General features: G+C 44.8%; 1 protein-coding gene across 4 annotated transcripts in view; it reads right to left on the bottom strand.

Moving 5' to 3' along the window:
• The window catches only part of LOC136651636 (potassium voltage-gated channel subfamily C member 1-like), a 54,088-nt gene that overhangs the window by 10,684 nt on the left and 19,119 nt on the right, over positions 1-24,285 (bottom strand). The window contains exons 4-5 of one of the 4 annotated variants that reach the window (XM_066628218.1): positions 13,980-14,018; positions 11,765-11,843 (exon numbers count right to left, since the gene is read on the bottom strand). The exons of 1 other annotated variant lie outside the window; for it this stretch is intronic. In XM_066628218.1, coding sequence (XP_066484315.1) covers positions 11,765-11,843; positions 13,980-14,018 — 118 coding nt within the window. Of the gene's footprint in view, positions 1-11,764; positions 11,960-13,979; positions 14,019-24,285 lie in introns of all 4 variants that reach the window. 2 more of the 4 variants (XM_066628216.1, XM_066628217.1) reach the window with 2 other exon arrangements.

Below are 24,285 nucleotides of genomic sequence, written 5' to 3'. Positions count from 1 at the left end.
CGTATGGATTAAGATGCATAGAGTACTTAATTTCTGGTGGGGGGGGGAGAGAGGAGTGAGGGCAGACAAGCTGGTCTAGAGCCCCTAGAAGCCTGTCCTGGAAGACTGCTTTTGTATGTGTGGGGAAAAGCTTTGGCAGTAGGGAAGCACTCCACACATGCTCAGAGCCCCTCATCTTTTTTGTTATATATATATATATCTTAGAAGTAAGGACTGGTGTTAAAATCAGATTTTGCAACTGATATTAAGCCTTGCAACCAAGTGGTAACCCTTATATCAAACATTATTTAAATTTGCATGCACCAGGATTCATACAAATGAGCAATAGTCTTTCTTTGACTATGATATGCACACATTTGGTTTTAAAAGTGTTGACAAGTGAGCACTGGCATACCTATGACTTAATAAGCATATGTAGCTGAGCAATTCCCTCTCCCCCCCCCCCCCCCCGGTAATCATATGTGGGATTGAAACCCAGATGAGTGGCTGGTTGAATTTCTAGAAGCAGGCAGAGCTGGCCCATTGATGAGTTTGACTCATAGGCTGTTGCCTCAAGCGGCAGATTGGTGGGGGGGCACCTACCTTCATCTGCTCACTCTCCTCCACACCTCCTCCTCCTCCTCCCACATCCTAGATTGGAAAAGGAAGAGGGGTGTGGAGCGAGAGAGGAAGCGTGGCAGCAGTGTTGGGTCTCCCGGGCCGGGAGGGAGGTCAGGATATGGCAGCAGTGACCTCTTCAACTGCCGCCCCCCCATAGGATGCAGTGGCAGCCATTTTGGAATTGCTGCATCGGTGGGGGGAGGTTAGGATAGGATTATGAGGTAAAATTATTAAGAATATTAGGAATTGTTAAGAAAGTTCATATACCACTTTTCAACAAAATGTTTTCAGATTGTGTTTTACAAACCAAGGGTACTGAGAAGATGGTTCCCTGTCTCAAAGGGTTTCACAATCTAAGACAGAGATTGATAAAAGTGCAGTCTTGCAGTCTAGTGCGATCTAGTGCAGAGATTGGTAAAAGCCAGGCTGTGCACTGCATGTTGCATTGAGTGTTCATGTGATTTATATGCATGTACAATGAGTTAAGGTGCATCCACCACCAGCAGTCAGAAATGTAACTTCTAGGGACCCTGAAGAAGGAGCCGAACTCTAAACAATGACACCTCTAGCACGTCACACTAATAAAACATCCCCAAATGGCAAAAACATGGACAAATGGAGACAGTGATTTACCAGGGTGCGGATAACAAAACCAAGGACCCATGGTAAATAGGGACAGTTGGAGCATACGATGTTCTGGAATACACTCCAGAATCATCTGCAATGCACTGTGGTGGGTGCACAGAAGCTCCTTGGGCAGATACATTGATGGGGAAAGAGTTCCTTGAAGGCAGGACATTTTAAAATGGCTGAGCTGCTTTATTAGATGGATCTGATGAAATAAGCCATTGCCACAGTATACAAGCTAGTCTCTGGGGTGCTGGAGTGTTCTTTGTACTTCAATTAATAAGTGTGTGCACGTCAGCAACACCTCCCCCTTTTTTTAATCTACATACATTTGGATTAATTAGCCATTGCATGCAAACAATAGCCTGATCATCAATTCTACTTTTATTTCTTCCTCTTACTTTGCAAAACCCATTTACTTCAAAGGAGTCTCATCCACTTGGATGGATGACCTCTCCAGTGTGCACGGTTAATAGATTATAGACTTAAGCCTGCTTTTTCATGCATCATGTTTATCTTGAGGTCATGATGTGATAAATTACTGAGTGGTATTTCAATAACACCTTTATTTTATTCATGCTCATCCAGACATCTTTTTAATCTGGTGGTAAGGTTGCTGTGGCTCCTTGCCATGAACATTTCCACCCACATGTGTTCCCATGTGATTTCCTGGAATTTACTGGGGTGTCTTGAGGGCCATAGAGAGGGGATTAAGGGCCCAATCCTATCCCTTCCCTGGTGCCCAGTGGTATAGTGGCACCGAAACGGCCACTGCTATATCCTGTGGGGCCAGGGAAAATGCCGCAGGTCTCTGTGGGGTAAAGGAATCTCGGTTCCCTTACCTTGTGTTGAGTGTGGCTGGCTCCTATGGGTCTACTCAGATCTGTGGCTGGCCCCTGACCCTTGAGCTGGCCCAGAACAAAGGAGACCCATGTCGAACAACTTAAGAGAGGTGATAGGATCTGGCAGTAGCCTCTGCCGCAATCCCTGCCCCCTCTCAGGCCCTCCCTCCCTCAGACCAGTTCCCCCCCTCTTCCCAGCCCAAAGAGCCTTCCTGCCACTTGATGGAGATACCGCCAGGCACCCGTCCTCTGCTTCCTTATAGCGCCGAAGGAAGGAAGCCAGCGCTGCACGCACTCTGCCAGCAGCAAAGTGCCTTTCGGCACTTTTGCAACAGCCATTGCTGGGGTAGCGCATCGGCAATCAAATACTTATATTAGAACTGCAAGGTTTAGTCAATTTATCAGGTTAATCAATTAAAATCTTTCTGACTAACTACACAGGTGCCCCCAATTAATTAGGCAGAAGATGTTTAAGAAATTATTTTTACTACAGGTACTTATAAAAATAGCAGGTGGCAAATGCCATCTTAGAAGAGGCATTCCCGCCTGTGAGAGAAAGAAAGGGACAATGCCTCTTCTAAATATGATGCCTGCTGTGTCCCTTGCATGCATCATTTATAAACAAAATATGCTGTATTTTTTCTTACATGCAAATTTATGCAGCGGTAATCATTCAAACATTCAGTCTTTCACAACTAAAACACATGGGATTAATCAGCTAAGATTTCCTTTATAGGGTACATGTTTATAGATTATAAATGTATAAAAATAAACAGCTACATTTTGGTGAGGGCAGCTTGTCACGAAAGGCTAAGAAAAGCCTGCTTATGCTGAAATTCCCTCTGCCACACAATTGTACCAAAGGAAGGAAATATTTTCTTTCTCACTATTACAGTCGCCATCAGAAACAAAATAGCCTAAAAAGAATTACAGGTTTGTGCTTTGTGGGGCCAAAGTGGACTCTAGGGGCAACTATGTGTTCATTTACCACAGGCTTCCCCCAGTGGTCTACAACAGTGGTTCCCAACTTTTAGGAGACTGCAATCCACTGAGGCAAAAACTGAAATTGTCGTGGACCACATGCAACCCCCCACTTCCACACACAAAAAATACATTTAAATTTGTTACCCAGTCAGCCCTCATGATCCATGGTGGTTCTGTTCCTGCGGTTTTTGCCCCCCCCCCAAATCTGAACGGAGCTGAGCTCTGGTCAGTCCCAAGGCTCTTCTTAAGCCCTCAGAGGCCATGTGCATTCACCCTCAGCCTCTGCGGAATTCAAATTGAAGCCCGGACCTGACTTTTGGTTTTCGCTGAAATCTGGAAGTCACCTTAAATGATTTTGGGCTTCATTTTGAAGCCTGCAGAGGCAGCATGGCTTCTGTGGGCTTCAGAAGAGCCTCTGGACGCTCCCCACGCCTCCAGAGGCTCCAGTGCAGCCTGCACCATGGGTTTGGGGACCCGCAGATGAAGAAATCTGTGAGTACAGAACCTATGGATAACACGGGCCACCTGTAATTGGAAAAGATTTATTCAAGATTTACTATTTATAGAGAAGATTTGTGGTTTTCTGCTTTTGCTGCCAGCTACACCAGCAGCAGGTGGTCCATTCTCTACCCTCTCTGGTGGTCCATGGGGGACTTGCTCGCTCAGCAAGACGCTGGAAGTGATCAAAAATGATTTTTTTCTAAGACTTTGCGGACCACTTCTCAGGGTCTCACGGACCACCAGTGGTCCCTGGACCATAGGTTGAGAAGCAGTGGTCTATAACAATGGTTCTCAAACTTTTTAGTATGGGGACCTACTTTTTAAAATGGCAATCTGTCAGGATCCACTGGAAGTGATGTCATTAACTTAGAAGTGATGTCATGGTTGGAAGTGACATCATCAAGCAAGAAAATGTTTAACACCCCAGTACAACAAAATCAAATCAATTAACAACCCAATCCTATCCACACTTTCCTGGAAGTAAGCCCCATTGACTCTAATGGGACTTAGGTCTGAGTAGACATGCATAGTATTGGGCTGTAAGTAAATTAAAAGTTTACAATGTTTAAAAATTTATTTACCCTCCTAAGCCTTCTAAGCAGTTGCTGATCTGTTTAAAAAAAATCCCCAAACATCTCAAAGGCTGTAATCCTATCCACACTTACCTGAGAGTAAGCCCTATTGACTATAAGTGTTAAAAGCATATAGCCTGTTAAAAACACAGATCTGTAACATTTCCCCAAATGCAGTCACAGACTGTGGTAGTATCAAGTCTAATATAATAAAAATAAAAATAAAATATTGAAATGAATGGGGACCCACCTGAAAATGGCTTGCAACCCACTTAGTGGGTCCAAACGCAGAGTTTGAGAAACACTGGTCTATAACATGGGCCTAAGTGAGTGGGTTTTTGTCTTTAATTTTTTATACCAAAAGGAGTGTGTGGGAAAGGACAAGTGAGCTGGGCAGAGAGAAAAGTGTTTAAAGCAGCTAAGCATGTCAAGGTTAAGATAGTGTGTCACAGTTAAGGGGACCAGTTTAATTCTGTTTACCCACTCACTCCTTCTGGTATAAGAAGTAGACCTAGAGGCATAACTTGGTTGGAACCTGAGGGGTACCTGTCCCAGGAGCTACACTGGGTGGGCGCAATGCACAAGGCAGTCACTTCTGGGTTCTCCCCAAAGGAGGAGGCACTGGTGGCTTCATGTCTCCAGTTTCCAGTGGAGGTTCCCAAAGGGGTGCCACCACAGGAGAAGGAAAGGGGAGCACAAAGCTGCCAGCACCTCCTTCTCCAGGGAGAACCAGGAAGTGACAACACCGTCATGTGACATCAAGACATCATAGTCCCAGGAGCCAGGGCTTCTACTAGTTACACCTCTGAGTAGACCCTCACTTAGTTCTGTCTTACAGATGAACAGGTCAAGCACGTTTGCCTAGTTTTGCCCTGACTGTCGACTTAAAATAATCAAAACGGACCTCTGCCTGCCCATCAGTCAACTGAAATGTTAGTTGATTAGTCTAAATCTAAACCAATTAAAGCTTGAAGCCCTAATTTAAGGGCAGAGGAGATATGGAGCTGTAAAGGCCAAGGACTGCCTCCATCCATATGAATCTGCCTGTTCAATCTGGTCTTTAGAGGAGGTTATGCTCTGCATTCCCTCACCGCCTGAGGTATGGTGAATGAGCAAGTGCGTCAGGGCCTTCTTGGTTATGGTTTTTATTTGTTTGTTTTAAAAAATTATATCCTGTGATGTGCCATGCTTTCTCATTCTGAAGCCAACGCCCAAGGTAGTTTACAATATTTCATAATAAATGTACAACTTATTAAAAAATAAAATAATAAAAACTATAAAACCATCGGGTAGACAACTATTTGGACCAGAAATTAGCAGCAGAACCAAAACACTATTACAAAGGCACAGAGGGCAGACAACTCATCACCAAAGTGCCATATGAAACAGAAAGGTTTTAAGCCCTCCCTGAAAAGCCATGAAGGAGGAGGTGGTTCTTAATTCCCCTGGCAGGGAGTTCCATAATAGAGGCACCACTACAGAGAAGTCTCACCCTTGCACCACCATCCTCTGACTTGGAATAAAGGTGGCACTTGTAGGAGAGCCCCCCTCAGATGTCCTAAAAGGGCAGGTCTAAATGTACAGGAGAAGGAGGTCCTTTAAGATAAGATGGACCAAACCTATGAAGGGCTTTAAAGGTCAATCCCAAAACCATGAATTGGGACTGGAAACAAAAGGGCAGCCAGTGTAATCAGCAAAGCTGCAGTCCAACAGAATCAAACTTCCTAACCCCAGTAACCACCGGAGCCACCGCATTCTGCAGTAATTGCAAGCTTCTGAACTGCCTTCAAGGGCAGCCCCTCATACACTACATTACAGTTATCCAGTCTTGAAGTCACTCACAGCCCAATCCTATCCACACTTTCCTAGGAGCAAGCCCCATGGATTCTGATGGGACTTACTTCTGAGTAGACATGCATAGGATTGGGCTGTAAGGCATGAAACACTGTGGTCAGGTTTGATTGACTCAAGTATGGCTGCAACTGGCACATCAGCCAAAAATTAATTAATTAATTAATTTCTGCTGCTTTTAGTCATGAGCTCATGCTGCTCATTTGGCTGCTATTTCGTTGATAACCTTTTTTAAATTTTTTCTCTTTCCTATATATCTGGTTTATATTTGTTGTTAGCCTCCTGGGGGAAAAATTTTTGTGGGGGTGGGTGGGTTGAAGTCAAAAAATGTGGGACAAAAACATTTTAAAGCAAATGAATAATAAGCAGAGGCAAAACAGCAAAGCAGAGGACTAAATTAAATATTAGTTGATTGAGCCTTAACACTGTTTGGTGAAAGATGGTGGGAAGGAAGAAAGGGCAGCTATGGGAATGGGTTCAGAAGTTGGCAGCCTTACTACGAACCTAAAAGTATCAGGTAGGGATTCAGTTTGTGCAGCACTGCCAACTCTGGCTACTAAAGGGAAAACTTGCCATAACCACAAAAAAAGCCTTTTTACACCAGTAAGCCAGATTGAATCAGGTGGTACTCTTTGATCCCAATAAATGCTGCCATCTGAGACATGTTTGCTGGCCTGAATAACTGGGAGATTCTGCCCTTGCTGGCAATGGAATACCTGCATACCACTCTCAATTTCACATGTGCCAAGTCTGATCCTGGTACTCAGTGACAAATTAATTCTGCCTAAGACTTTAACCTTTTATTAATTAAAATTCAATTAAATCATTAAATCAATTAAAAGCATACACTTTTTGAGAAAGCCAATCCTGACCAATGAAGCAACACTTTTTAAAAAAATGTTAATTTTTTGTTTATGATATGTGTTTATGAAAGTGGTTGGTGGCAAGCAATACCTTAAGAGGCATTCTCTTTCTCTCTCACACACGGAAAGCAACTTCTAAGATGGCACCTACTGTACCAAAGTACTTTTTTTAAAATGCCAAACTATTGTTTTAGTCACATGCAATTTTATGCAGATTTAAGTAACTCATCAACTATCAAAACTCATTTGGTTACTCAAAAAAGGATTTCCATAATTGTGGAAGCCCTAATACACTTGATGAAGAACTCTGTACAACTCCAAAGTCTGCATACCATTATGACAACAGCTCAATAAATCCATATTGTATCTTGCACCTATTTTATATCCCAAAGTCTGTGGATCAGAAGCACAGTTGTCAAGATTTGGGGCCTAATGACAAACAGCAAGCCTAAAAGCCCTTTCTCCCTTGAGTATTCTGTAGCTGCTCCTTGCCCACGTCTTGCTGAGTCTCCCTGCTGTGTAGCACCTCAAACATCTGCCAAGTTCTCTCTCTTGGTGGAAGTAAATACCTCGTCATCTTTCATTTGCTGCAGCTTCCTGTTCCCCTGCAGTGACAGGCACAACCTTGTCCTTGTTCCTGGGGCTGCCTGCTGCTAAGATCAGTTTCTGACAGATGCTAGACCAGCAGTTATAAAACCACACAGGCAGACTGCTGCTGATTCCTGTTCAGAGGGATCATGTTTTCTCATATCTTTCCACAGTGAGATGGGCAAAACTGAGATCAGCTCTCACCTAGTTAAAGGTTTAATCATGTCCAACTTTCTAATGCTAATGCGTCGTTGCCAACAGTGCGTGCACTGCATCCTGCAGTGGGGAGCAGTCATAAGAACATAAGAACAGCCCCATTGGATCAGGCCATAGGCCCATCTAGTCCAGCTTCCTGTATCTCACAGCGGCCCACCAAATGCCCCAGGGAGCACACCAGATAACAAGAGACCTCATCCTGGTGCCCTCCCTTGCATCTGGCATTCTGACATAGCCCATTTCTAAAATCAGGAGGTTGCGCATACACATCATGGCTTGTACCCCGTAATGGATTTTTGCTCCAGAAACTTGTCCAATCCTCTTTTAAAGGCGTCCAGGCTAGACGCCATTACCACATCCTGTGGCAAGGAGTTCCACAGACCAACCACACGCTGAGTAAAGAAATATTTTCTTTTGTCTGTTCTAACTCTCCCAACACTCAATTTTAGTGGATGTCCCCTGGTTCTGGTGTTATGTGAGAGTGTAAAGAGCATCTCCCTATCCACTCTGTCCATCCCCTGCATAATTTTGTATGTCTCAATCATGTCCCCCCTCAGGCGTCTCTTTTCTAGGCTGAAGAGGCCCAAAAGCCGTAGCCTTTCCTCATAAGGAAAGTGCCCCAGCCCCGTAATCATCTTAGTCGCTCTCTTTTGCACCTTTTCCATTTCCACTATGTCTTTTTTGAGATGCGGCAACCAGAACTGGACACAATACTCCAGGTGTGGCCTTACCATAGATTTGTACAACGGCATTATAATACTAGCCGTTTTGTTCTCAATACCCTTCTTAATGATCCCAAGCATAGAATTGGCCTTCTTCACTGCCCCGCACATTGGGTCGACACTTTCATCGACCTGTCCACCACCACCCCAAGATCTCTCTCCTGATCTGTCACAGACAGCTCAGAACCCATCAGCCTATATGTGAAGTTTTGATTTTTTGCCCCAATGTGCATGACTTTACACCAGGGGTGCTCAAACTTTCAAGTTTAGGGATGCTGGGCCTTTAACAAGTGTATAGAAGAGAGAATTTCAGCAGGTGCACCTTGTCATCCCACAGATGACAAGCTGCACCTGCTGAAATTATCTCTCCTACACAGTTTTAAAGGTACAGGATCCCTAAAGTTGAAAGTTTGAGCACCCCTGCTTTACACTTACTGACATTGAAGCGCATCTGCCATTTTGCTGCCCATTTTGCCAGTCTGGAGAGATCCTTTTGGAGCTCCTCACAATCACTTCTGGTCTTCACCACTCGGAAAAGTTTGGTGTCGTCTGCAAACTTTGCAACCTCACTGCTCAACCCTGTCATGGAGGCCTTCTCAAAGTAAGGGGAACTCTTGTTCCCTTACCTTGGGGCTGCATTGCTTCTGGAAATTTGGATAAAACTGGGCCCCTAAGAATGCAAATTTACAGATTATGAGGCGGGAGTCAAGAGATGCTAAGTCTCAAAAGAACTACTGATGGGTTTTTTAGCCATACCAAAATCTGATTTTTCAACAGCTGCAGTGTAGTCAAGTGCAAATTCTAAAGTGCCAGGACTCTTATAGTATTACTTTCAGCAGTAAACTAGGGTAAAATACTGTGCTGCCAGTCACTCTCTCTCAGTCTCACCTACCTCACAGGGTTGTTGTGAGGACAAAGGGAGGGGAGGAAATAATAATAATAATAATAATAATAATAATAATAATAATACAGGTATTTATATACCACCTTTCTTGGTCGTCAGATTTCTCCTCAGACTTTAATTCAAGGTGGTTTACATAGGCAGGCAATACTAAATCCCAATAGGGATTTTTACAATTGAAGAAAGTTCTGTCTTTCAAGAACTACAACATTTCAGATGGAACTTTTATGATCTGGTATCACAATCTGGCCTCCATTTTCCTCCCACACAGGCTGTCAGCGGCCAAAGAGCAGGTGGAATAATTCAGCTAGGCTTGTCAGCTGCTTCAAGGTCTCACCATTCACGGTGCTGGTGGCCTTGAATGGGCGATCTTCGGGTGTTATCTTCAGGCAAACGGAGGCTCTACCCTCTAGACCAGACCTCCTGCCCTATGATAACTATGTGCATCAACCTGAGCTCTTTGGAGGAAAGGTGGTATAAAATGTGAAAAGTAAAATAAGTTTTTGTTCATGCAGTCAGCATAGTGAGAACATCATTAAAAGAGGGTTTCCCTTGCTCTGCCATGGTATATTTGGCTAATAATCCTAAATTATATTAGTTATTTTGAGAACACATCAGGTTAATTAATCTGTAGCAAAAGACATTGTTCATTAGAAAGAAATGGAAGAATCTGGCAAGGATTGGCTTCCTTTCACCTTTTTTATGTAAGAAAAGCAAGCTTTTAGTTCTCATAGCAGAAGGAAAAAATCCAAACAGGTGCAGACTCTCAAGCTTGAAAACCAGTACAGAGACACTCATTGCTGTGGGGCTGCAGAGCAAATAGTTTCTTTATCCTGCCTTCTAGGTAGGTGAGGTTGAGAGATAGTGACACAGTATTTTACTCTAGGTCAGTTCTGAAATATCCGTCACACTGTCACTTTGTTTCCTTGCTCAATTCTGCTGAAAATACTATGGATATTTTTAGTCCTAAATGACTGGATTTAGAGCACAGAACTTGTAACTTCTCAGCACAGAGATTATAGGTGGTGATCCAAAGAGGTATGAACCTGTAGTCATGTTCCACATGAGGACCATTGCCTTTTTAGGGGTAACAAAAAGGAATACTTTTTCAGAGCACCTAGGGGGGTTCAAAAGCAGCCTTATCCCCAAACCTCTCTTTAGACTCATTTGGGTTATGATAAGTTGAGAATTTGACCTGAGAGCATTTAAAGAGGAAATTGGTTTGTGTGGGGAACAAGGTGAGGGATAAATATATGGGCATTGGTGAAAGTTTCTATTTAGCTGCTTGGGCACTAAATTCACAAACTGCTCTTTAAATTTTGATTTTTTTGAAGTGGAGTTTGATAGGGTTGGACAAGGAGGGTTCTGTGAGGGCATCTTTTGAACTGGAAATTGCAAAAAAGATTAAGTGGGTGTGTGGATCATACATCCCTTGAGAACACGCAATTTTTGAATAGTTATTTAACTAGTCAAATGGCTGGTTATTATTCAGTTAGGCTAATAGCCACTAGTCATCTAAGACCCAAGACTCATCTAAGAATAGTTTTCTTACCACACCACTGATGGGTAGCTTACAATTATTCCCATTTTGTTCCCAATTATATGAAACTGTGGCAGAATTATTCATTAAAGCCCTTCAGATGAGTTCATGCTCAAGCAGGAATTTGAAACCCAAGTCAATTTTGTCCAAGTTCCCCTTTTTTTTTCTCTCCACAGAACTAAAAACAGCTGAGGGATGGAGGAGGGGGACAGAATAGCTTTCTAATATTTTGCTACCAAGTTATGCCCCCCTCCTTCCAGCAACTACCCTTTGCTGCTATTTCCTCCAAAAAGGCAGCACCAGGAATGTGAAGCGCAACTACAGCCAAGCACCATGGCACAGAATGCTAGAACATGGTGGGGCGAGGGAGACTGACGGAAAGCAGGAGCTCACCAGGGAAGCATATTTGTGTTGAGGTGGATGAGGTAATGGAGCTGGATATGTGCACAAAAAAAGTAAAACTGTTGAATCTAGGAGGTTATGAAAATAATGGGGAGGAGCTGGGAACACTGGGATGAAGCTTCCCTCTCCTTTCTTTGAACCAAAATACATCAAGAGGGATTGTGTTAATGGGTTGCCTCTGGGGAAAAAAAACACTTGGGGATGATGTTCCATGACCAGTGCATGCTGTTGCTGGGGGAGGGGCACATGGAGGTGCAGTGATTTCTTGCATACCACTTGCCCCAGTTTTATCTGACCTGACTCCCCTCCTTTCCCCATTTTCCCCTCAGCTTGAATAATAGGCTTATGTGTCAGTAAAGTAATATATGCACATTAGCTGCTGCCTTTTTACCTCAGAATGGTGGCAACTCTATGTTTTGTTAAGGAAAGTGTTATGGGGTGGTGGTAAAGGTCGGGGGAGAAATGCCATACTCAGGATGCATATTTAGAGGTTGTCATACATGCCTTCACGGATGGGGACCGGGTAAAAATGATGCAAATGTGCGTTATGTGTACCTTTTCGGATGTTCCCATCAGGTGACTGCCCAAAGTCGCCTGTGGAAAGAAGGAAGCAGGCTCGGTCGCGGTTGTAGCGCTCCCGGCCACCAGGCGTGACAGGTGACTTCTCCTCAGGTGACAAGGCCTGGTCGATGGTGGGACAGTCTTCATTGGCCAACGCTGCATTTGCTGCATCGCCATTTTGCTTGGAATCTGTGAAAGGATTAAGAAAAAGGGGAAGAAGGAAAAAGTGAAGCAGATATAAGAAAAAACCTTCAAACTGCTGGCTCTTCTTTGCCATCCTGTACACCCAGAAGCCCATTTTCCAAAAATTCCCAGACCTCAAACCACTAGATACTGTTCCCATCCAGAGCTGCCACAAAATTTTTGAGGTGTGAGTGTGAAGTCTAAAGCTCTACTTGCTCAATTTGTTTGTGCAAATTCCATTAACATCTTCCTAATTTGAATATTTAACACCATTTTTACAAGAATGGGTACAGCTGAGATACGGAGTGTTTGGTTGAGTGCTGGTTTTCTTTTACGAAATCAGGAAAGTAAACTATTGAGTCAAGTACCAAATTTACTTTAGCATATTAGTGACAGTTAGTTTTTAAAGTTTTTTTTTACATTTTCTGAAGTTCAATAATTTCATTTTTTTTTTAAAGTAGCCAAAAGTAAATGTTGAAAAATATATTTCAACCGTACTCTCATGTCTGAATCTGTGGAATTTGTTGCCACGAGATATGGTGATGACCACTTGAGAGGATGGCTTTAAAAGCAGAGTGGACATGGAAGTTAGATCTTTTAATGGCTGCTAGTTATGATGGCTATGCAATAACACCAGGTTCAGTGGCTGGGTGCCTTTGGATATCAGTTGCGAAGGAATAGTGGGAGAGAAGTATGCCTTCCTCTCCTGTTTCTGGGCTTTCTAGAGGCAGCTGGTGGGAGACATACTGGGCTTCATGGGCCTTTGGCATGACCCATCAGGGCTTTTGTCATGTTATGTCAGAAAAATTGGTCTTCTGATCCATTCCAAACTCAACATGCTCTGCTTTTGTAACTGTGGAGCCAGATTCCTAAACACCCCATTATGTCTCTGGTGAACTCACGTTCAGTGAATTACCTATTTAACCGCCCTTTTGTTCTCACAATGAGAGTGATTAAAGAGCACAAAGATGAAATAATTTGTCATCTCTGTCAGTACATGATTCTGAATGGAGACTGTTAGTGATAGCAATTGCCAGCTAGGGAACCTTGAGAATTGAGATCTGTTGGCAAGGCTCAGGTCTGGTGTATCCATGCATAGGATGAGGTGAAAATGAGGTAGTAGAGGTCTAACAGTCCAATCCTATCCACACTTTCCTGGGAGTAAGCTCCATTGACTTTATTGGGGCTTACTTCTGAGTAGACATGTATAGGACTGGGCTGTGAGGTGTTAAAACAAACCACTACTTCAGACTACAGGTGAAGAATCCCATTTTTGAACGTTCTCATGTTAAAAACTCCCTATAAGTATACATAGACACTGAGGAGAGAATGATGGGCAGGAAACTTTATGTGCTATTTTACTATCTGCAAGGATTATTATTTTTAGAATATAAAGGACTATTCAAAATGGTAGGCTCTACATTTGACCTGCAGTGATGCAGTCCACCCTACCGCTTCAGCATTTTACTTCCTCATCCTGCTGCATTTTTAGACAGACCTATAAACTTCTGACAGAAACGTTCTCAAGGTTCTGTGAGGGCAGCCATGACAATTATTTTTATTTTATTTATTTTTATCTACTACATTTGTATCCTGCCTTTCTCCCTGAAGGGACCTAACACAGCTTACAACAATAAATAAAAGAATACAAAAAAAGTACACAATTAAAAACACAATTAAAACAAGTTAAAAACACTTCACAAAAAAAATCAAAGGGCTCAAGCTGATTAAAATCTGTAGTGTAAGCACCCTGACAGAGTCCAGGCAGAAAAGGGCATTTTTGGTGCTGCTCACTAACCAATTTGAAACACGGATGAACTTGCCAGGGTGACCAGATTAGAAGTCTAAAAATACAGGGCATTGTGAGGGGATGGGGAGCTAACATCCAAGGAGCTCACACAGTCATATATATGTCATATACACAGTGATATACAGATAGGAGGTCATATCTTGTTTGTTTTGTAAGACTGATGTTTTCAGACATGTACCATCTTTAAAGGAAAGACTTTCCCTAACAATAAGGAACATTGTTGTCCTTATTATCTGTTCTGGTCTTTATGGGAAGCTACACATCAAACATAAGTCAGGCTCCTCAGTTGTGATCACACAACCCTGGGGAAGTGTTCACAACTGATATTTTTCACCTGATAATGAAGCCAATCATTTGAAAGGGTGAGGCTTCTGTGCATTAGCTATCAGAGATCATTACTATCTTATCTCATGAGGCGGTGAGTTATTCTAGAGAGGAGGAGAGGAGAGCCTTCAAATAATGGCTGTTTCGTAAACAAGAAGGGGGGGAAAAGTTCATGAAATGCACTGCTGCAGGCAGGGAAGGTTGCTTTATTGGATACAGTACAAAATAAAAGGCTAGATGAAGCACTCCCAGGCTGGCTGCAGTGGTACAGCAGGGGAGCATTCAACCTCTAATTCTGAAAAACAAAATTAAAAACAACACTTCAAAAAGGTCACAAAAGCTATGCCAACATGGGGGAGGAGATGAGTCTTTCAGCGCTTGTGACGTCGGGCATGAATCCATACACAGCACTTGAAATAGCAATGGACATACTACTTAAGGAGGAATAGCATTTTACCAGTGACAAAATGCTGATGTTGGTGCGCTGGTTCCAGGTGTCTGGAAGGGTCTTGTGCAATATGAACAATGGCACATGTACTGCACATCCATAAGCATTACATAAATTTCCACTTCTCTGGCAAGGTCCTAGATTTAATCCCATTGCTTCTTATCTTGTTTGTTAGCAGATAGGGTGGACAATTGTTGTTTCTGAGGGTCTATAAATAGTTGCCAATTGCTACATATATCCCTCTTCCCCCAATCTTTTCCCCTGGGTTTGTGGATTTCATGTTTCCTTCCCTCAGGGATGCTTTCCACATCGATTTGTTGACGAGTAAATCCTGCCCATCTCCCCGGAATCCCCGCATGTCGCAGAGGATTCCTCAGAACAGACTGAGAACATTGCTTGGGGCTAAACATTCTCCATTCTTTCTGCCTTTCTTCGTATGATTTGTTTTCTCATTGCCCATTATTGTCATTGTAGTTTCTCCTCAGAATCTGTTAACCACATCCTTCTGAAACTGTTGTGTCCAGACCTAAGCAATGACATCTAATAGGTCCAGATAACATAATCCATGTGGCATTTTCTTTTTCACGCACATGCAACCAAACTCACTTTGGTGAAATCTGGAAAAAAAAGCAAGGGGGAAACCTCTCTATATTGACCACCTCCATAAGTTGTATCTTGACCACTTCAACCATTGCACAGAGTTGTTGTCCTCCGTAAACTGCCCACTGAACGCGATACTGTGGGCCTGTGTTTTGTCTGGTTTGTCCCATCTTGAAAAGGCAAGAAGCCACGCGACAATCCCTCCCCTATGCCTGCTAATGTGTGTGCGAAAGGGTTTTTATGGCACCCAGCTAGTAGGGGTGCGTCTTGAAATCAATATATATGTAAGGAAGCACACTTGTTGAAAAATACAAAATGTATTTTTGCATGTTTTACTGTTTTAACATTGTTTTAATGTTAGTCACCTGATGCATGGAAAGAAAGTGGACTATAAATCCCAAAATTAACTAATTCAGATCAGAATGGTGTCAAGGCCATGATGGTACTGAATGTTAGCCAGGTAGATTTGGCTTCTGCCTTTCCGTTGGATCATTCCAGCGACGTGGAGAGGGGGGATTTGCTGCATGGGTAACAGCCAATCCTCCATACCTTCTTTACCCAGGCTTCGTGCACTGGAGAGGACACTCCAACTTCGCCATACGGGAAGTTGGAGTTACCAGTTACAACACGGGAAGCAGCAGTTACCAGTTATAAGTCTTCGCTCGATTTGCGTAGAGCGTGACGCCAGGGGCTGCTTCCGATGGTGGGAGAGATCATTGCATCTCATTGGGCAGCTACCGCCCGCCTTAAGCTGGGCAGTCCCCAGCCAGTAAGGTGTTGCCTCGCCACGGTCCGTTAACCTCACGGGGTGCGTGGGGTTTAGGGTGAAAACCGACAAGCGGATCGACAACTCTGCACCATGCAATAGAAAACAGAAAACTCCTGCCCTAAAGCTGGGCACCTGGAACTTAAGGACAATGTCACCTGGCTTCTCTGATGACCTGCAAGAAATAGACGACGCACGCAAAACGGCTGTCATCGACATGGAGCTGAGCAGACTGCAGATGGACATCATCGCCCTTCAAGAGACTAGGCTGCCAGATTCCGGATCTGTCAAGGAGAGAAATTTCTCATTTTTCTGGCAGGGAAAACCACCAAACGAAACCAGGGAACATGGTGTTGGCTTTGCGGTCAGAAATACCCTGCTGAAATCCATCATTCCACCTACTGTGGGAAGTGAAAGAATTTTGTCCCTGCAGCTCCAGTCATCAGCAGGACCTGTCACTCTCATCAGTGCTTATGCACCGACTCTGTCGTCTCCAGCAGAAGCCAAAGACAAATTCTATGATGACCTGGCCACCGCTATCAAGAAGATCCCCATAAAAGAGCCATTGTTCATCCTTGGCAATTTCAATGCTAGAGTTGGTGCTGATAACAGTTCGTGGCCCACTTGCTTAGGTCAGTTCGGCACTGGGAAGATGAACGAAAATGGCCAACGCCTGCTAGAGTTTTGCTGTCTTCACGGTCTCTGTGTCAGCAACACGAAGCCCCAACATAGAGTCTCCTGGAGACACCCAAGATCAAAGCACTGGCACCAGCTCGACCTGATTCTCACCAGACGCTCCAGCCTTCCCAGCATCAAGATCACGCGCAGCTATCAGGGTGCTGCTTGCGACACCGACCATTCCCTGGTGTGCAGCAGAGTAAAACTGCAAACAAAGCGACTGTACCACACGAAAAAGGAAGGAAGACCTCGCATTGATACCAGCAAGACCCGGGATCAGAGAAAAGTGGAGGAATTTGCACGAGCGCTTGAGGAATCTCTTCCAGGCCCGGTCGATGCAAACGCATCCAACAGATGGGAACATTTCAAGAATGCCGTTTACAACAACGCCTTGTCCATATTTGGCAAGAAGACCAACAAGACGGCAGACTGGTTTGAAGCCCACTCTGAGGAGTTGACACGAGTCATTGAGGAAAAGAGGAGAGCTCAAGCAGCATACAAGGCCTGTCCCAGCAAGCGCAACCTGCAGGTCCTCCGAGTTGCTCGCAGCAAAGTCCAGCAGACTGCCAGGAGATGTGCTAACGACTACTGGCTCCAGCTCTGTTCCGAGATACAGATAGCAGCTGACACGGGCAACATCAAGGGGATGTATGATGGTATCAAGCAGGCCCTAGGTCCAACACAGAAGAAAATTGCCCCTCTGAAGTCTGCCACAGGCGAGGATGGAACGCTGGGTGCAGCACTACTCTGAGCTATATTCCAGAGAAAATGTAGTCACCGAAGAAGCGCTGAACAACATTGAGTGCCTGCCTGTGCTGGAGGAGCTTGACAGTGAACCAACCCTAGAAGAACTTCACATGGCCCTGGACTCCCTTGCCTTTGGCAAGGCACCTGGAAAAGACAGCATCCCTGCTGAAGTCCTAAAGTGCTGCAAAGAGATCATCATCACTGAGCTGCATGAAATCCTCTGTCTCTGCTGGAGAGAAGGTGGAGTACCTCAAGACATGAGGGATGCAAACATCATCACGCTGTACAAGAACAAAGGCGACAGGGGTGACTGCAATAACTACCATGGCATCTCTCTCCTTAGCGTTGTAGGAAAGTTGTTTGCCCGAGTTGCACTAAAGAGGCTCCAGATACTTGCAGAGAGCGTTTATCCAGAATCACAGTGCGGATTCCGAGCCAACAGGTCCACCACTGATATGGTATTCTCCTTTAGACAACTGCAGGAGAAATGCAGGGAACAGTGACAGCCACTCTTTATAGCCCTCATAGATCTCACGAAGGCCTTCGACCTGGTCAGCAGGGATGGCCGCTTCAAGATTCTCTCCAAGATTGGATGTCCACCCAGGCTCCTCAGCATCATCAGATCCTTCCACAAGGACATGAAGGGCACTGTTGTCTTTGATGGCTCCACATCAGACCCCTTTGACATCCGAAGCGGCGTGAAGCAGGGCTGTGTTCTTGCACCAACCTTGTTTGGTATTTTTTTTTGCTGTCCTGCTGAAGCATGCCTTTGGAACCGCAACAGAAGGCATCTATCTCCGGACCAGATCAGACGGAAAGCTCTTCAACCTCTCCAGACTGAGAGCAAAGTCCAAAGTCCAGCTGAAATGTCTGCGTGACTTCCTCTTTGCCGACGATGCAGCTGTCACTACCCACTCTGCCAAAGATCTCCAGCAGCTCATGGATCATTTTAGCAAGGCCTGCCAAGATTTTGGACTGACGATCAGCCTGAAGAAAACACAGGTCATGGTTCAGGATGTGGACTCACCTCCCTGCATTACAATCTCTGAGCATGAACTGGAGGTTGTCCATGACTTTGTGTACCTTGGCTCAACGATCTCTGACACTCTTTCTCTCAATACCGAACTAAACAAACACATCGGTAAAGCAGCTACCACGTTTTCCAGACTCACAAACAGAGTCTGGTCCAACAAGAAGCTGACAGAACATACCAAGATCCAGGTCTACAGAGCTTGCGTCCTGAGTACACTTCTGTACTGCAGCGAGTCATGGACTCTTCGCTCACAACAGGAGAGGAAACTGAACGCTTTCCACATGCGCTGCCTCCGACGCATTCTCGGCATCACCTGGCAGGACAAAGTTCCAAACAACACAGTCCTGGAACATGCTGGAATCCCTAGCATGTATGCACTGCTGAAACAGAGACGCCTGCTTTGGCTCGGTCATGTTGTGAGAATGGATGATGGCCGGATCCCAAAGGATCTCCTCTATGGAGAACTCGTGCAAGGAAAGCGCCCTACAGGTAGACCACAGCTGCGATACAAGGACATCTGCAAGAGGGATCTGAAGGCCTTAGGAGTGGACCTCAATAAGTGGGAAACCCTGGCCTCTGAGCGGCCCGCTTGGAGGCAGGCTGTGCAGCATGGCCTTTCCCAGTTTGAAGAGACACTTGGCCAACAGTCTGAGGCTAAGAGGCAAAGAAGGAAGGCCCATAGCCAGGGAGACAGACCAGGGTCAGACTGCACTTGCTCCCGTTGTGAAAGGGATTGTCACTCCCGAATTGGCCTTTTCAGCCACACTAGACAATGTTCCAAAAGCACCTTTCAGAGCGCAATACCATAGTCTCTCGAGACTGAAGGTTGCCAACATGCAGATTTGAGACTCCAGGCAGTTGCTTGATTTTCCAATGGGTGATCTTAGAAGAGGCAGAACCTCAAGACCAGCCATGGAGTGTGTAGGATAAGGGATTCTAGTTTTTTTAAATTTGAGTTTGAACATACAGCTCTGTCCTTGAAAAACAATGTATACTTGTTACTCATCCCTTGAGACCAAACCTCCATCATAGGGAGATATGATTTTCCTTGCACTCAAACTATAAAGTGATTTTCCTGGGAAAATGGGATTTTCCACCCTCCCCAACTAATACTCCATTGCTACTGAGGCCACTGTGTGTAATATATTTGAAGGGTTTGGCCAGGGCAGTCACTGATTGAGGGCCCACTGTATGTTGAGTGGGCCCCTTAAGCAATGGATTGCATCAGAAGAGACAATTTTCCCCAAATATGTCTGCACAATTTTTGGAATTGTTTTATTTGGTTTTTAATTCCCCCCCCCCAGTTCTTTCCAGGAGGATTGGCTGGGGGAGATGAAGCTGCAACTATACAGACCTTTTATATAAGTGATGAAAATGCTGAGCGAAAACAGAGGTTTCTCCAAAACAAGGCTCAGTCATCTTCTTTACATTTTTTTTAAAGAATAAGAGCTCCCCATTCTGGCATTGGTTCATACATCTTTTTGCACTTGCCAACTTTTAATTGCGCCGGCTCCTGTGCCTTTAACAGCAGCCTCAGACAGAGAACTGGGTTGGTTCTGGTGCCTGAGGCAGGAGAAACAAGTGTCAACATCCCCATACACACATTCAGCCACGCTTGATAATGCCCCAGTCCACCACCTGAAGCAGTCATCTTGCTTTGCCTCATGATAGAGCCATCTCTGGCACAGAAAGAATTAATGTGTGAAGCTCTTCTGAGCATGGAAGTAAAAAGCATGTCCAGGGTTGGTGTCAAGGGTTGGCAAGGTCTGTTGCTGACCCTTGAGACCACCACTGCGCTCATGGTGATGCTGTGTGGTGATGACACGAAGTGGCTATCTCAAGGTCCACCCAAGAAGGAAGAGGCCCATGGAAGGCAGTTTGCTGAAGGCCCCCTGAAACCTAGAGATGTCCCTGGTTGTTGCTGTAAAAACAGGAATAGTGGGAGGGATTATGGCAATGCACAGATATGAGGCTGTAGGGAAGTTATCATGGGAACAGAAATGCACTTATCCAGAAAATGGGAGATCGAGAAGGAAAATGTGAGGTTCTTACCAAGGTTAAAGGGTCTGAGGTAAAACTGTAAACTGAGTTATTGGGGGGAGCAGTTGTAGAGTGGATGTTGTCTCCCTGAAAGTATTAGGAGATGTTCTAACAACTGTATCCCCCCAGGGCCTCTCCCTCCTCCCTGCCATGTTCAATGTGCAGCCAAGATCTTGTCCAATTAACTGAATCCTCGCTCTTCCACTGTACTTGCTGCAAATGGCCTTTCTGGCCTAGGGCAACTGGAACGGTTGGAGAGCATGGCAGGAACTGGCCGCAAGCCCTGGGGGCTCTCCAGTGCACAACCTTCCTCCGCCTCTGCCTTATTGCCTGTCTTTGAAGATTTGCTGGGTGAGTGGGCACCAAAGAACAGGGGAAGCATATTTTAGTGAGTATATTCAAGGAGGTGGGGGTGACACTAGAGGTGGAGGTGGTCAGCTGCCTTTGCTGTAGATACTCCTGTGACTGCAATCCATGGGACCCCGTTCTCCAAAGTCATTCCTGATCTCCATCTTGCCTATCCCAAAGGAATCCACCTTCTCCCCTCTGCTCTCCTATGTTCTTTTTCTTTTAGGAGCTATTTTCTATCCTCTAAGTAGGTAGATCTACCTCCTTTTCCCTCACCCTTCCAAAACATCCGATTTTTCTCTGAAAGAAGCAGAACCCCTGCATCAAAGATACACCCCCCCCATTCCTAGGGAACCCAGGCATTCTGGCTCTCAGCCTTTGCTGGGGATGTGCATGATTACTTCTCTTGTGGAATTCCCTGCCAGCAACCCCGTTGTTCCTGCCAGCTCATAGAGAGACCCATCTGCTATTTAACCCCCAGTGCATCTTGGGTATTTGGGATGCTCTTTCTGCACACAGAAATTAATGCAAGACTCACCCCTTTAACACTATGAGAGCAAGCAGTGCTAGGCAATTTCCATGCATATTCTGCTCTGCTCCAAGAGGAGTAGAATCAAGAGGGTGTATGTTTTGGCAAGCACCCTTCAGTCCTGATTCAGTCCCTTTCCCCACAAACCACCAGTGGATCAATTCTAAATGTAAATCAAAATAAAATGTTCCAAGGCTTCTAAATCACCTAAATCCCAGCAGGACAGCCAATCCTGCCTCCTCCTCCTCCCTCCTCTCCTCCATCCCTAACACTCCTCTGAAGAAAAAAGGTAATCTTAATCAAAAGTGGCTGAAATTGCCAAAACAAGACCATAAGTGTTAGCATATGAGTCATTTTGGAAGGACCAATTTAATCTTCAGCCAAGATAGGCTACCCAAGATATCCTTGCCCTAAATCAGTGAGTTTCAACCTTTTTCATCTCGTGGCACGCTGGCAAGGCACTAAAATGGTCAAGGCACACCATCAGCTTTTTGACAATTGACCAGGCACACTGTGCTGTCAATGGGGGCTTACATTCCCCCAATGGTCCTATTGATAAATGACCCTCTCCCAAATTCCCGTGGCACACCTAGGGACCATTTGCAGCACACCAGTGTGCCATGGCACAGTGGTTGAAAATGGCTGCCCTAAATAACAGCCAAATCAATGCAGATGGTATCTTTGCACCACATCTGAGAATCAGAACTTCTAACTTTTCTTATTTACCAGGGTCAGTCCCTGGTTTCTAGAACCAGCACCTGTCCCTAGTAAATCACTTTTTCCTATTTTGATCCCATTTGTTACTTTTTAACAAGGTACCCCCAAAAGCATGTGACCATTTGCTAAACTATTGGTTCTTCAGTATTCACCTTGCTGTACAGTCTCTTTAAATTTCAGTGCGGTGAGAGAGCACATCATGTTAACACTTGTGCATGAACACTAAGGGACTATGCAGTGCACAGTCTCCTCTTCCATGCAACTGATGACTTTGGGTGCAATCTTAACCAACTTTCCAGCACTGACCTAGCTGCAATGCAGCCCCAAGGTAAGATAACAAACATACTCTTACCTTGAGGAAGACCCCTTGACTGCTACCCCACTGCAGGATGCAGTGCACCCCACACTGGCACAGCTATGTCAGTGCTGGAAAGTTGGTTAGGATTGCACCCTTAGTATATTTTGATTTGTTGAGAACCCATTGTAGACAATTAGATTTTTGAATATATCTTTCACCCAAATAACCATCATCTTCTTGCCTTTTAAAACACTAGAAGACCTACTGTTTGTAGAGGAAATGAAAACAGTAATATAAAGGTGATGGAAGACAGCCTGCAGCAATATAGTGGCAGGATTGGGGAGGGACTCAGGAAGTGTTCTTTGGTATAAGAACTGGAATGTTAGGAGCATGTCGGAGATTATCCCACTACAAAGTGCATTGGGAGGAAATTGGGATGAAGAGAGAGAAGAAAAACTAAGTGACTTTCAAACTTTTTCCCCCTTAGGTAATTCTTCCAACACCCATTGGCCTAACCTCTATGCATTGTACAGAATTCTAGGGTGCATTTAAGAGTGAACACACAGTTGATGCTAGCCAAGCCTTTGTGGGGTTTTGATGTTTCCCCAGACAAACTGAGAGTGTGCCTAGATTGCCATGCTGGCTCAAGGATTTTTGGGGCCTTTGGGCAAGATATCATCAATACATCCCCTTAACCTGAAAGGGGTGGAATGTACAAACAGAGAATTATCTCATGTTCTTTGGGTTCTCCATGCAAAATTAGCAGAGCTGGGAGTAATGGGCCGTTCCTGAATCAGGGCCATACAGTGGTCAAGATGCAGGAGGTGGAACAAAGTGGCCCCAGGACAGCTTCAGCTTTTTAGAAGGCTATGGATAGAGGTCAAATTTCAGCTAAAATTGGGGGAAGTTGATGAGGTGACTTGGGGATTTCATTAAGAGCCCCCACCATTTGAACATTGGAACCCCAGCAAATGCCTGACCACATCACCCTCCAGAGTTCAAAACTGCCCTGCAATGTATCATTGTGAGAGAAGATTGTATCATCGTACAGAGCTTCTTTTCCCTGAGGAACCCCCCTGATAAGCTTCTGAGGAACCTTCAGTTTTCCTGGAACACCTTGTGAGATCTATGGCACTAAGCTATCCAACAGAGAGAAGGTTAGCATGTCAACTGCCATTCCTATTTTGTTGTTGGGGGACTGAGGCTACGTTTTTACCATTTGGCCCCAGATTTCCTTGTAGACTTTGTGGGTGAGCAAGGATTTGAGTCCAGTTCTCCTAAGGCCTGGGGAAGCCCTTGCTAAGTCATGATGTCACTGCCTCCCACAATACATCATGAAGTATTGCATGAAACCATGTGCAAAACAAAAATAGACAGAAAGGTTAGGTCAGACCATCTTGTTTGCCAACATTAGGGCTCTTGGTCTAGCCAAACCTTGCCCTTTAATACAACCAGTCTCCTGTCCAAGATCCATTAAATAAATCAGCAATTCCTCATTCCCAATCAAACTTGGCTCTACAACCTGCCCCTCCCAATTTCTGTCAAGTGATGGATGTGGTGTTGTCGTGGCTCAATTCAGATGCAGCCCCACTATAAAAGAGGGTGAGGCAGCTGCCTCAAGGCTGCAGATGTTAGCATCATGAAGAGTGGCAACATGAGAGGCAGACCTAATCTACTAAGATCTTACTGAAGCTTTATTGAAGTGCAAGTCTTATTGAAGTAAATAGGATTGAGGCATGCCTAGGAGGACTTACTGGTTGATTGTGCCCATGTTATAGTGGAAGGGATGGCTTTTTGGATTTCCCAACTTGTTCCAAAATGTTTTGAGCTAGCTCTGATTCATGCTCCCAGGTTTTTTTGAAACTTAATTGCCAAAGGTCATCCACTCTCCTCTAGTCACACCATGGGACTCTAGACCAGGGGTACCCAAACCCCAGCCTGGGGACACTTGCGGCCCTCGGAGGCTTCCAATCAGGCCCTCGGGGAGCCCCCAG

The sequence above is a fragment of the Tiliqua scincoides genome, chromosome 5 (genome assembly GCF_035046505.1).
Source record: "Tiliqua scincoides isolate rTilSci1 chromosome 5, rTilSci1.hap2, whole genome shotgun sequence".
NCBI lineage: Eukaryota > Metazoa > Chordata > Lepidosauria > Squamata > Scincidae > Tiliqua > Tiliqua scincoides.
Note: the sequence above shows the minus strand (reverse complement) of the source record. Positions and strands in the feature narration are given on the sequence as shown.